General features: G+C 41.2%; 3 protein-coding genes across 8 annotated transcripts; 2 read left to right on the forward strand and 1 right to left on the reverse strand.

The window, feature by feature from the left end:
• Positions 1 to 29: 29 nt before the first annotated feature.
• On the forward strand, positions 30 to 7,513 carry LOC124300535 (uncharacterized). Of its 5 annotated transcripts, XM_046754752.1 has the most exons (8): positions 30 to 3,831; positions 3,903 to 3,929; positions 4,009 to 4,144; positions 4,237 to 4,615; positions 5,405 to 5,514; positions 5,615 to 5,817; positions 5,954 to 6,078; positions 6,145 to 7,513. In XM_046754752.1, exon 1 carries the CDS (start codon positions 363 to 365, stop codon positions 2,292 to 2,294), a length of 1,932 nt encoding a protein of 643 aa, XP_046610708.1. In that variant the 5' UTR covers positions 30 to 362; the 3' UTR covers positions 2,295 to 3,831; positions 3,903 to 3,929; positions 4,009 to 4,144; positions 4,237 to 4,615; positions 5,405 to 5,514; positions 5,615 to 5,817; positions 5,954 to 6,078; positions 6,145 to 7,513. The 5 variants fall into 5 exon arrangements, with proteins under 5 accessions (XP_046610708.1, XP_046610704.1, XP_046610706.1 ...); XM_046754748.1 differs by having other exon boundaries at positions 30 to 3,929; positions 4,224 to 4,615; XM_046754750.1 differs by having other exon boundaries at positions 30 to 3,929; positions 4,237 to 4,631.
• On the reverse strand, positions 7,131 to 8,745 carry LOC124300543 (charged multivesicular body protein 3). Its single transcript, XM_046754763.1, has 4 exons — positions 8,591 to 8,745; positions 8,462 to 8,522; positions 7,902 to 8,296; positions 7,131 to 7,806 (listed from the first exon to the last, which is right to left on the reverse strand). Exons 1-4 carry the CDS (start codon positions 8,633 to 8,635, stop codon positions 7,636 to 7,638), a joined length of 672 nt encoding a protein of 223 aa, XP_046610719.1. The 5' UTR covers positions 8,636 to 8,745; the 3' UTR covers positions 7,131 to 7,635.
• A 49-nt stretch (positions 8,746 to 8,794) lies between these two features.
• On the forward strand, positions 8,795 to 11,069 carry LOC124300542 (mitochondrial import receptor subunit TOM40 homolog 1). 2 transcript variants are annotated; one of them, XM_046754761.1, is made up of 7 exons: positions 8,795 to 8,872; positions 8,945 to 9,220; positions 9,473 to 9,587; positions 9,676 to 9,929; positions 10,021 to 10,182; positions 10,356 to 10,505; positions 10,620 to 11,069. In XM_046754761.1, the coding sequence occupies exons 2-7, from the start codon at positions 9,037 to 9,039 to the stop codon at positions 10,757 to 10,759; spliced, it is 1,005 nt and encodes a 334-aa protein (XP_046610717.1). In that variant the 5' UTR covers positions 8,795 to 8,872; positions 8,945 to 9,036; the 3' UTR covers positions 10,760 to 11,069. The 2 variants fall into 2 exon arrangements, with proteins under 2 accessions (XP_046610717.1, XP_046610716.1); XM_046754760.1 differs by having other exon boundaries at positions 8,816 to 9,220.
• Positions 11,070 to 13,611: the final 2,542 nt, after the last annotated feature.

Consider the following 13,611-nt stretch of genomic DNA (forward strand, 5'->3'; position numbering starts at 1 on the left):
CAGCGCTCTCGGCCAATCACGGCGCAGAGCGAGAGTGACAGAGTGTATCAGAATTGCCCTTATCAAGTCGCGCATGCGCGTACTCGAATCTTATCTCCATGTGTATAAAGCCACTCGATGTTTGCGTGATTATATCGAGTTCGCTAATTTCTCGCTGGGCGTCGTACGACGCTTTATTATTATGACGACTTTATAACCTCCTCGATGCGATTACGCTGTCGAAAAGCGGTACGATTCAGTATTAATAATGACAGTTTCATAGCGTTTTAATCAATCCGAGTGAGTTTCGAATGATACAGTCCGCGAGCTGATCCTCCGGGAGTGAAGTAAACGGACGTTGGAAGTTTAAAATTTCCCCTACGATGCCGCACCCGTGTGTAGTTTGCGGCAGATCGCGGATGAATCCGAACAACAGGCAGGAGGAGTACATGTTCTTCGGTTTCCCGGTAAACGACGAGACCAGGTGCAAAAAGTGGTTGGAATTCTGCTGTCGCGAGGACCTCTACAAGCTGACGAAAAAACAGCTGCTCCAACGGATGGTATGCTCGAAACACTTCGAACAGAGAGACTTCCTCAACTCGTATTTCGACCGTCTCAACTGCACCGCCATACCATCGATATACGACCCGAAACAGTCCCTCTACAATATCACCTGTGTTCTGTGCGGTAGATCCCGTCGAGACCCCCCCAGTTCTACTTATGACGGGGTCACTTTCCACCACTTTCCCGGCGAGGAATTCAGGTGTCTAAAATGGCTAGATTTTGTTGGGGTTGATTCTTATTACAGGCTCACCCGCAAGGAGATATTGTTCTGCTACATTTGCTCCAAGCACTTTGACCGCTCCCAGTTCCTCAAGGGATACCGTAATCGGTTGGTCGACCATGCCGTTCCCAACATCAGATATCCCGACGACGCCGAGGACTCTGAGCCGTTCCTGATAGACCTCGCTCCTGAGTCAAAGCTTTTCCATCATCCGGACAGGACTCGGAAGCTGGAAGCCCTTCCGCAAGCCGTGTTGGAGAGTCAGGCTTGCGCCGCCTGTGGAAGATCAAGGTCTGATCCGAGAAATAAAATCGATAGGTATAAGTTTCACCCGTTTCCAGCTTATGAGATCGGGCGATGTTTGAGGTGGTGCCAATTCCTGGGTAGAGAGGATTTACTCAAAATGTCTCCAAACCAAATCAGGAAGCTAGTTTTATGCTCAAAGCACTTTCAGAGTGGGCAGAGCTTCCATCGCGTCGGACCTTGCGATGCGGTGCCGACGATCCGAGATATCCATGAACCAAATACAGCTGTTAATGTTGAAGATGACTTTGAAGAAGCGGAAGAGGAAGAATGTGCTGGCTCTGCCAAGGGCACCAAGAAGCAGTCTAAAATCAGGCCCATGGTATCCAGCAAGAAGCCTAAAATAGACAACAAACCTGCTCCGCTTGCCAAGAAACGTGGTAAATCGAAGAGGCCCACTCAGATAAACATCCCCAGACCAGATCCTAATAATATAGAAAACAGGATGATTAGAAAACTACCGCTGCCGCCGAACAATAATTGGAAACTCATTCAGGCCGGAACTATGCAACCGATTACGATAGCTAACAACATAGCGACGTCTGTAAACGAATGCAAAAAAATGATTCTTCCATTTACAGGCGACATAACTAATCTGGGTACTCCCATTCCCGTTCATAGCTTGTCGAGTATGCCTCCCGGCTTATTGATCAAGATAAACCTACCGGATCAAAACAAAAAGCCAAGCCCATCTGGGCGTCGCAAGGGGGTTCGCAAGGGGAATAGCAAGAAACAGAAATCGTCAACCATTACTACACTGAACAATATCCAATTAGTTCAGTGCACTCCGTTGAGCGTTAAGAATGATCAAAATCAGTCTGGTAAGGAGGCGGATGAATCGGTTGAGCATACCCTGGCGGATTTATTGACCTTCTCACCGGAGCGCGAGGAAACGGTCGACTATGAAGAACTCGGAGTACAGGAGGAAATTGTCCTTTCACCCGGTGCAGAAACCACCGAAGAACAGACGTTTAAATTCGAACAAACCGACCTTAAGGATGATTACTACTATGAGGTCGAGGAGACTACAGACACCGGGTGCGTTCAGAAACCAAGAGTCAGGCAACGTAGAAAGTTATCTTCGCTCGCTAGGAAAACTATTCTTCCTATAAAGAGCGAGATTGGATTTTTCCTCCGCAAATTTGCACCTAAGATGCAAAGGCTACCAAAAAAGGCTAGGGCTCAGTTGAAATTATCTATCGTTAATATGGTCATTGATAATCTATAAGATTTGTCTGATTGGTGAGAAACGGACACTTGTGCTACAGAAAGTGATAAAATTTTGCTAGCAAAAACTTTCTTGAGTTATAAATTATCTAGTTGTAAGTTGTATAATTGTCTGATAATATCAAACCGTTTGTATAATGAACGATGCGATACTAATTAAATACAAAATTTCAATTATTGCTCTATTGTAAATAATTAGTTTTAGTAAGTTTAATGTTGATGGAATTATGCAATTGCGAAATACGCAAAAAAAAAATACGAACCGGTGGCAAACGGTTTGTTGCACTGTCGTTTAATATCAAAAACTAAATCAACTTTACTTTTGTAATATTGACGGATCATGTTAATATTTGTGCAAAGCTGATTGGTAGCTTAAATTATTTTTGTAAGTAGAAAAGGAAAGTGAAGAATTTGAACCGCGTGATTTTTAGGTTTGACGTTTTATCCTTCAACTTCTCTGCATCCTCTGAATATTATTTAGATAAAGGATATATTTCCTTTCTTTTTTTTATAATATACGCTTACTGATTATACGAGCACTTCGAAGGACTATTCGGATTACAGGTAAATTCGCTACATCCAAATGTAAATATTTCTATCTTATTCATAGCCTCGATAATTCGATCGTGTCATTTGACATTTTTCTTATCTTACTACTTCGGTACTTTTGGACACGCTTTTCAAAGATCTTTAGACATATGAAAAATACCCGGAGTAAATGTATAAAGATATCTATACCAGTTTTGGAGAAAAAAAGGGTATACTATGTAATTTGTAAAAAGGATAGTAATAAATATTGTTCTATACGTCACTTTAATTATAGCTCACGATTTATAAAATAAACAACGGGCTGAATGTTACAATCAAATAGGATTCCTGGTGCTCAGGGAAAATGAAAAATTTTCTAGAAAACAATTTCAAAACCTTGCCTTCATTTAATATAATTACTTGCTTGCCCCTTGACAATATCGGGAGGATAATATGTGTCAGTGGTGTATCATACAAGTTCAACTCGTATATCTACATTATATAATCTATTTGTACAAGCAGTTAAAGAGATACTTTCATTCCCGGAAAAACTAATGGGTAAGTGAAAAGTCTGGCATTTTCGGGAAGTCTTTTATTTCCCTGCCGCTAGACATCCTGCCAAAATTTTACCAAAAGCAATCTAAGGCTACCACTATTCAGCTTGAAAATTATTCTTAGTCCAAAGATTTAGTTTCTCATTTTTGATTTTTGCAAGTACGATAAATGAGTCATAAAAGTTTATAATGTACCCATCCTGGCAATAAATCAGAAATATTTTTACAATAATATTTTGATGTGTATAAATTACCGCACAATTTGAACATTTACTTTTGAAAGTATTATTCGAAGACTAGAATTGTGTGTGTAATGAATAAGGAAGAAACTACATGCCTATATATTGATTGGTTACCCTGCTTTCTGTAAGATCAATATCTCTTCCATGAGACTTTTCAGCCAAAACTTCAATCTACTCCTTCTTGTAGTTTTATTATTTCCATTATCAGTTCCATGTAAGTATGTATCTTTTCGAAGAATATAGGAATAACTATGCAGGAGCAGTTCATGTATTTGATAAAAACAGAGATCCTTGCTACGAAGCAGATGCTGAGTGAGTTGTCAAGTACTTGAGTGAGAATTTTATTCACCAAGGCACAAAACCATTAATTTTTTTTTTGATATGTTGACAGTGCAACCCTCAATACAACAGAAACCAATTGGGATAGTTTGGAAACAATTCCACATACAAGTACAGATAAGGAAGAAATAATTTCCTACAATCAGGCCCTTGAATATTTCAAAGAGACTGACTTATCGGAGTACAATGTAGTATATTTACGCACAGTTGATTATCACGATTCACGCTCAACTTCCTGCAACTAGATGTACCAGAGTATGAAGAAAGTATCTTTTTTTAGGAAAATGTGACGAGCGCTAAGAAATCAGGGATATTTTCGTGTTTTTCAAACCGTGGAAAACCCAAACTGAAACAAGATCACATCAGTGATTTTAACTTGATATTTATCATTGCAAAGTGTAAGTACTCGATCGAAAAAAACTTATCGTAAGATTTTCAAATATAATAACAATCAGACATCATAATTTTGGCTACAAAAATATACCGGTTCCGAGTTAATACGGTGGGCATCCCGTCGAGGCTGTAAATGCCTCAGCCCACTGCGTAGAACAGCAGGCTGGTCTGCCCCAGTGTGTTTCCAACTCGTCAGTCATTTCCACAGAGGTTTTGTGCGACCCAACATCCCATCGAATGTCTTTGCGTTTCACAACTCTGCCTCGGTGAGGAAGCATACATGTTAGTGTAGTTGTAACGGCGCTTTGAGAGTTCAGGTGTGATTGATGAAGATGACATTCGTTAGGCCTGATGTATCTGTGATATTAGAGTTACGGTACTTTGAATATTCCAATTAAATTGCATAGCGATTTTATATCGATACTCTCTACGTCATGACTCTTGAATCATTTTTTCACTGACTTGGGTGAAACGACGTCAGGTCTGACTGGAATCCATCGCTTTTCAACATCCCTTTTGTCGGTTGTTTCTGGTCCAACTGCTCTGCAGTAATATACTACAGGTTCGTTGTTTTCGCGAAACTTTTCAGTCTTTCTTGGAATCCATATAACGCTTCCTGAAGCTACGGGTTCTAAGCACGATCGCACTTTGTGAAAATTTTGATACCAGCTGTGTAATATAAAATTATGACGACGCGAGAATAGTTTATTCGTAGTTCGGCTCACCGATATCGAATTTAGGTAATACCGGCAACAGCGTGCCTACCGTGTAGCTTTGAAATTTATCTACTATACTCCCATATTCTCCGCATCTACACAGAATACCCAAAGGATGCTCCGTACAGACGCTACTTGCAGGATGCTTATAGTCCATGTCCTTTGCAGTGAATTTTCCATAAAATGGTTCTTCATACCAGCTGTCTAATTTCTCTAAGGGGAATCAAGTCATTGCCAAGTAGAACAATAGTCGAAACAGCAGAATTTCTAATTCCTAATATCAATTCTGTCTACAAGGTCGTCGATAATTGTAAAATCGAAATTTTACTAATTTTTCAGGTCCTTACCAGAAGGAAAACAAAATTCATATTGCAATGCTGAGAACAGTGTACAATTCTTTAGTATCAAGCAGAGACTCGGAATTCATTTGGGAAAATATTGGTTTCCAGGTAAACTACGTCGATCGTCGGACTTCTGACGCGATTTGTTCATTCTGGAATATTACAGGCGTCGCAAGACTAGCATATTAATTAAACTAATTTGTCATAGAGTGATTTGCCATGGACTGATTTACGTGGCGTAGGAATGCTCGGAGTATTGCAATTACTGTACATGTGCACAACATATCCAATTATCAGGGATACGCTCTATGAATTATCGAGAACCAAATCAAATACATTTCCATTCGCTGTTCTTAGTCTAAATGTTACAAGCATTGTGTTGAATGTGTTGAGACGGGAAAAGTTAAATCGGTATGTTAATTCAGAGATTAGAATCATTTAGAATTTACTAGAGTTCGAAAATTAGGAACCACTATACATTGCACATTTGATATTTTAATATTCATATCAATTTCTCTATTCCTCTCTGTAATTTACATATTTTTAGGGAGATAAATAAGGAGGGTGTCTTTGTTTGCATCAACAAACTTTACACATCAATGTTTCATTACTTTGGAAAAGTCTGGATCGATGAGAGAAAAACTATATCCGATGTTGGGAGTTTGTTGAAAGGTGGTGAAAATATTATCAGCTTAATTTGCGGCGTTATGTTTCGGTAATTGATGAATTTAACTTCAGATGTGGAGCAGTTGTGCCTTTTTAAACGTGGAAGAAAAAAAATCTTCAAAAACTTCAACGCATCACTTGAACGGAAATAAATGATCAAGGACTTATAGAACAGCTTATACAATAAATGATGGCCCAGTGAAGTTTGTTAACAGCAAATTTATTCGTAATTAATTTTCACTATACATATATAAGGCCAGGTTACATACGCGTATATTTGTATTATACACATATACAAATGTGCTCAATAGATTTGTGTTCGAAAATGTTATAAATGTAACATAATATTACGTGTGAGTAATCGAAGCATCGTATTTTGATGTTAAAACATAAAAATTCGGTTGACAGTGAGATAAAATGAGGTGAATGTGATTCAAAAAGCATATGTAACTTCGATCTTAGAGATTAACACGAATGAAATTTAATACGGCGTAAAATGTCCCAACATTCACATTCATAATCATAGATTTGGTAAGGACTAAGTATCAAGTACTTCGAAAAATGATTTATTTTGCTAGATTAATGCAATTACTCTACACTACGTATATTGTTTAGCTTTTCTTCTTTTGCATGAATGTATGCTTAATTATCATGCTAAGAACACTTTTACCCGAATTAGTACGCAACTGTGCACGTTATGTACTATCTCACCAGTTATTCGTAATTTCCGACACGATCAAATAATTCCAAATCGTGATGCAGCTTAATATAGAAAAGTAGAATAAATATTTGGTCTGAATATGAATTTATTCATGAAATTTACTATGCAGATATACTTGTAGTATTACCGGTTGTACTTTGAGTAAGGTGCCTTACATCAGCGCTGCAAGTGTAATTCATTTTATCATCCAATTCTCGACGAAAATTTCTCATTAGCCTAATAGCCTGCTTCAAAAATTCATTCCTGTTCCAAATTAGTCACTACCATCAGAGAACTAATACTAAAGAGGTTCCTTTTTGAGAATTTGATCTGGATACTAGTGAAATTAATGCAAATATCAAATTCATAGAATTCGTATATTCCGTTACAAAATTATATGCTATGTGACAGAATATGTAGCACGTGTACTCTGTAACTAGTGATAAATAATGATTTTCTACTGAATCTACACTACTGTGGACTATTAACCAGGCATCTAACTGTGACGCAAGTACCCATACGCCTGTAATTATTAGTGACAATTGCAACAACGAAGCCAGCTTCTGCAATGGATTATTAGTTTCGTAATATTGTGCGAGTTTTTCAATCGAGTTCGACTTTGACTATGCTTTTACATGAACAAGTGTTTCTCCAGGTGCGTGAATTTGAAAGGTGACATTTTGACCCACCTTCTACTTTTTATTTCTATGTGCCATTAAAATGTTCAAATCTCTCTCCGTTCGTTTCGATGAAAAACTTTCGCACAACTTGTGTATGCATTATAAAAAAAAAAATATATATATATATATTTATAAATTCTTTCATCCTTATCAATAAGGTTTTTCGCATAATGGTTTACATGTCTAACTACGCAGACTTTGCAATCTGTTTTTCATCTCTTCCAACTCAGTATCGTCGACGTCTTCCACTTCTTCTTCCTTGGACGACGACGCCGCAACCGGTTGTACACCGGGCGTTTCGGTAACAACGGCAGGAGCTGTCCCCAATTGGCCTGCCGTTAGTTCCCACAGAACCTAATCAATCAATGGCACATTTTTGGAAACATCTAAATCTGTACAAGACTTTTCTGAAATTTGTTATTTAAAACGCTGCTATAATTAAACGATACCTTGTCAACTTCTTCCTGTGCTTCATCTTCCATCTCTTCAGAATCTTCCACCGAATCCATGGTTTCGTCTAGCATTTCTTCAATTATTCCTGCTTTCATCATTTCCTTTGACATTTCTCTCATTGTTGCAGCTACTTCTGGGACCTTGATCAGAGATTGCATGGCCTGCATTACTTCGGTGGACTTGGAGAGCGAACCGGCGACTCGTATCGTCGCCAGTTGATTTTTCATCTGGAGCGAAACTGAATTCAAGTGCGCTTTGGATGTGTAAATTTTGTTGCACGCTTTCCTCGCCCTAATTACTTCCTTCGCCAGAATTGTGCAAACATCCTTGTCACCTTTCTTTGCTGCCTCCTTTAGCGATCGCTTAACCTTTTCCTCTTCTCGTTGAATGGCTAACACACGGAAAGTTTACGATGTATTCTTATTTAAGCAATTTGTGTAAGACATGACTAAATGAAATATTTGATAAGAAAACAGAATGGACGGTAATTTCGGTACTCAGAGTGAATGGTTAGACAGATGTTTGGATATATGTTTTCGGGCGTCTCGTGACTCACCGCGAACCTGCCTATCCAATTGATAACCTTCTTTCCTCAACTTGTGCGTCCATTCTTGGACCTGTAATTCATTACGGGATATTATTATGTGCTCTCGAATGTTATTGAAACTTCCATTTCGAGACTTACCATTTCTTTCGGGTTTTGCTCGTGAGATTTACCGAAGAGACCCATTTTCTGTGATCCGCTGACAGCTCGACGTCAGAGTTAAGCTATGTTTGTGTGAACGTTTAGCGTCGTATTGTACGCTCAGTTATGCCAGACGCCAGTAAGGGCGGCCTTTGTACAATGTTGAAGATTGCGTTTTTCGGGAGCAGATGGCGCTTCGGTCGCCAGCCTTTTACAAATGGCGGCTCACGGTTGAACACGCTGACTTCAGACTTGTGTAACCGCAATCACGGTGGAAACAGGGTCGGGCAAAGTTTCGCCACGTTCATTCCTGTGTGAATAGTGCGATTCGTTACGGGTTCGGTTGATTCCCAGCTTCAGGCCGAGTGATCGAGGGACATTGTCAGCGTGCGTCAGCCGGCCTAACTCTCGAGGACTACGGTGGAAATTTGAGCAACGAGGTGAAGATGGGTAACGTTCTCGCAGCATCAGCGCCGCCCCCGCCCCCGTCACCGCTCTCGAGTCCGCTGCCGGGTTTTGCAAAGCAGGACCCGGTGACCGGGACTTACTCCGCGGTTTCCCCGGCCTCCGAGTCCGAGGAAAAATTGGAGAACCCCGGAACCATCGAAGACCTCCACAAGACGTGCAAAGGTGCGAAATCACGTTTCACCCCGCTCGCTACTTCGATCGCGTGTCATGCGCGTGTTTTCCTGATATAGATTTTTGCCAGTTTTCATTTACGCTTGTCATGAATGACAAGACCTTCAGTTGAATTCGCTGATGCAGAGCACGCGACCTTGGACGGTTGACAGCGCGAAATCGATCCGGCATCCGTCGGTCTATGGACTAGGTTAGGTTAGGTTAGGTTTCTGGGTCCCGTGCTTATCTTGCTCACTTTTTCAGATATCTTCCCGGTAAACTTTGAGGGCGCCAAGCTGATGGTCAACAAAGGCCTGAGCAATCATTTCCATGTCTCACACACAATCAATATGAGCTCGGGTCCACAGTCCGGATACAGGTGATAAATCGACTGTTATCTTTTTACTGGAACTCTGTCCTCCGTTAGCCTCTGCTAATCATTGTTGTAAAACGATTCCGTTTTACAGATTTGGGGCAACATATGTCGGGACTAAACAGATTTCTCCCACAGAGGCGTACCCCGTTCTGCTGGGGGACATTGACCCAAGTGGCAATCTAAACTCAAATGTAATTCACCAGTTTAGTCAGAGAATAAGAGGCAAACTGGCAACGCAGGTACAGCAGAACAAATTCACAGCAGCACAAATGACATCTGATTACCGAGGCGATACATATACTGTTTCGTTAACCCTTGGTAACCCGGACATTATCTCTGGATCTGGTAAAGATTTGATTATATAACTATTGATTGATGCTGAGGCTCGAATGTTTTCCTTTCGAAAATAAAACGATTTTTTTTTTGGTGAATCCAGGTGTCCTCGTAACGCATTACCTGCAAAGCATCACGCCGTCGTTAGCATTGGGTGGTGAACTTGCTTACCAGCGAGGTCCTGGAATCCCTGGCGGACACATAGCGGTTCTTTCTGCTGCTGGAAGGTACACAAATGGTGAATCCACGATCAGCGGTAGTCTTGGTAAGTAAGATGTCTGTTTTTTAGTCAACTTAATATGTCGGGGCTATCATCTTATGATAATGATAATTATGTAATTAGTGTGTAGATTGAGCGTGTATTGTGGAAGGTTGCGAGTGAAGTGTAGTACAGCAAAATTAGCAGATTATTAACAAAATATTCGATAATTATTTCAGGTTTAGCCGGGTGTCACCTATGTTTCCATCAAAAAGCTAGTCAACAGCTGCAAGTTGGGGTTGAACTTGAGGTAAATTCGAGAATGCAGGAGTCCATAGCCACTATTGCTTACCAAATTGACCTGCCCAAAGCAGATCTAGTCTTCAGAGGTAAGTTTTTCGGTTATGCAGGTTAAGCCACGTGAGTTTCAAACATTGAAGCTTTCATCATTAGAAATTCAAGGACATAGAAGCGATGAAATGCAATGTTTACATTGTCTCCAGGAAGCGTCGATTCGAATTGGACGGTGGGTGCGGTACTGGAGAAGAAATTGCAGCCATTGCCATTCTCGTTTGCGTTGAGCGGGATGCTCAATCACAATAAGCACCAATTCAGACTGGGATGTGGTCTGATTATTGGTTAAGAGTAATTATTGGCCAATAACTTGTTTACCTTGATGATTAGCCCAATTTAAGCATATACACAAACACACAGACACAGGCGCGCAGTCAACGATGAATTGTGCAGAAAGGAATTTGACCGACGAACCAGTTAACTCTGCTCCCCATCCGACATGACACCCGAAACACATACACGACACACCCATGTAACTAACAGTGGCCATATCATTTTTATTTTCGCCAGCTGCATTCGTCATCTTACAATTATTACCTGTTGTGAATACATCCATGTGACTCGACCGTGTTGATACTTATTAAAGAATTATACGAGGACGTGAACAAGTTTTCAACCAGATCTCTTCAGTCGTACAATTCCACCGCTCGAATCACGTTTCTGCATCTACGTATGTAATTATTGCGTGAATTTTAGCTGCCAATAAGGGAGAAAGAGGGTGGAATGTACAGGTTTTGAATTCTCCGGGAAAACCTAATTGCCAATAGCGTTTTGTGAACATTTATGTTTCGTCCGAATTTTATCAGTTTTGAAAGTTGACACTTAGCGAATGCGCTTGCGCAACGAGCGACGATTCAACGAATCAGTAGATCGAGTTGCCTGTTACATAGGCGACGTTCTGATTTTGTAGGCCAAGTTGCCGACAACCAGGCGCCGAACCCAGAGTGCCACGAGTATTTTTTGTTTAAAATTGAGGCGAGTGAGGCAAAACTTTATCAAAATCCTAGGTTTGCCTACGTTTTAACCTTAGCAAATGAAAATCAAATGACACAAAAGAGTACGTGAGTTAAGGAGATGTCTGCTAGTAGGGCAGGTACAAAAAATCGCGAAGCTACAGAATGCGAAAAAAGTTTGGGAAAACCGCCGCCCGTGCCACCGCCGTCAAACGTAATGACAATTAGCGAAAGTATAGCAAAGCGCATCAGCACCGGTGAGAAATAATGTCAATTATACAATTAAAAATCCAAACGTAAAATCACACGATAGTTGAAAATCGGCCGGTTCTGTTTCGCAGGCACGATCGACGAGGAACGCCGTGATGCCTACGATAGTTATTGGATCGAGAAACTAGCCTGCATGGACAAGGCGCATAGCGTCAATGCGCAACTTCAACTTGACCAGATTGCGAAGATCGAACAAAGGCTGCGGCAGTACGTCACAGGCGGAAAAAAATGCCCGCTTGATAGGACGAGGGTATTTCGCACGGAATTAAATTTAGAAAAGCAAGGCACCGAATCAGCGATATTGGGGATGTACATTGTCTTCGTATTTTCCACACAGATAACCAATTGCTACATCCACAACAAATCGCAAACGCTGAAGTGCACGCGGGACGTCGAGGCGTTTTTGAAATGCGTTGATACCCACCTATATCGCGCTGTTCGCGGATCAAACGACGAATGGTCGAAGGCCTCGAAGCGTCCGTCGTATGCAGAAAAATTCAAACGCGGCTTCTAGCCGCCTCAGAAAACACGTTATTGCGTTATACAGAATATATAATACAGTACCTACTAGTTACCCAATAGCGCGGATGTACTGAAATATTTTTCCTCTTGCCGCATGAAAAAAAAAAAAGTAGTCTTTCGCCGCGAGGTTTATATGGTCCCTGTAATTACAAGAAGCGATCTAAGAAAGAAGAAGGTTGTGCAGGAAGTGTTTGCAGGACCAACATGAACGATAAGATAACTCGTTGTTGGAACTTGGAAATTAGAAAACACCGTTTCGGTCTGCAGGAGTCGACGCTGATCAAACACGGCGGTTTAAATTTTGATTTGAGAGGATTATTTATTGGAGAGAGTGCTGCCGCCGCAGCCGCTTTTAATCTTAAAATTTCGACTTACGTCTTGTTTGCAATAACAAAGCAGTCTTGTTCTTCTCTTAACTTTGTTTTTTTTTTTATTCCAGCTTTTTTATCGTCATACTTGTACGACTTTACTAATCGGACGGTGTATGAGTACTTATATGTAATTCACGAGGAGCGCCCCGGTCAGTACGGCCCTGCCGTACGCTGCAGGTTACAGGTATAACGAGGGAAGTAAAATTGATTTCCCTTGCAATTTGGTTGACGTGGTGAATAAGGTGGAAATTAGAGACGCGATGGGAGAATATCTCGTGCATACTTCAGCAGCTCTGCAGCAGCGCGGCGAAGAGAGGAGAGGAGGATAAAAGCTGCACGCGCGGACGTGCACGGTATTATAGTACACGCGAGAGCGTGTAATCGGTTGTCTTGTTTTTGAAGAGGCGAGATCTCGTTTTGCTCCTCTCGTTGCAGCGGCGAAGGCAGGCGGGCGGCTATCCCCCGAGAGAGAGTCGAAGAAGCCGAAGGTGCAGCAGGTTCTCATTATCATATCCCACCATCCCAGTGTTTGGCGGTGGTTAAGACCGGCTTTATGGGCTGTATTTTCTTCGTATAATTGGCCCTCCACGTCCCCCTTCTGCGCTATCTACCTACCTACCTACCTACCTTCCTTCCTACCGCGCGGCCCTACTGCTCGCAGGGCATTTATTATCGCCGCCGTAGAAAACCCTTCCTTTTTTGGTCACATAAATTAGTGTCCACGCTACGCAAACAATACCTACATACCTCCCAAAAACCCGCAACGCGTAACCCTTAATCTTTTTCGTCTCAGGGATTATTATTCACCCTATATATCCTGCCTCTATATCCGGGCGATGAAATGGTACAATTAATTTTTTGATTTCCAAACAAAATACAAACACGTATATACGTGATAGAAAACCAGATCAACAAACGAGTATCACGTCGAGGTAGACTCGATCTGCAATCTCCGCTTTTTAATAATCTGCGGTTAAATTTAACGAGCGCAATATATAAATTCCCCCACCCCCCGCGATGTCTCA

Source organism: Neodiprion virginianus, chromosome 3 (genome assembly GCF_021901495.1).
Source record: "Neodiprion virginianus isolate iyNeoVirg1 chromosome 3, iyNeoVirg1.1, whole genome shotgun sequence".
NCBI lineage: Eukaryota > Metazoa > Arthropoda > Insecta > Hymenoptera > Diprionidae > Neodiprion > Neodiprion virginianus.

Coding starts and splice junctions, on each gene's coding strand:
- LOC124300542 (XM_046754761.1), top strand. CDS start 9,037: ATGGGTAACGTTCTCGCAGCATCAGCGCCGCCCCCGCCCCCGTCACCG. Junction 9,221..9,472: donor CCTCCACAAGACGTGCAAAG/GTGCGAAATCAC, acceptor TCACTTTTTCAG/ATATCTTCCCGGTAAACTTT. Junction 10,506..10,619: donor AGCAGATCTAGTCTTCAGAG/GTAAGTTTTTCG, acceptor CATTGTCTCCAG/GAAGCGTCGATTCGAATTGG.
- LOC124300535 (XM_046754748.1), top strand. CDS start 363: ATGCCGCACCCGTGTGTAGTTTGCGGCAGATCGCGGATGAATCCGAAC.
- LOC124300543 (XM_046754763.1), bottom strand. CDS start 8,635: ATGGGTCTCTTCGGTAAATCTCACGAGCAAAACCCGAAAGAAATG. Junction 8,297..8,461: donor ATTGGATAGGCAGGTTCGCG/GTGAGTCACGAG, acceptor TCCGTGTGTTAG/CCATTCAACGAGAAGAGGAA. Junction 7,807..7,901: donor CACAGGAAGAAGTTGACAAG/GTATCGTTTAAT, acceptor TTGATTGATTAG/GTTCTGTGGGAACTAACGGC.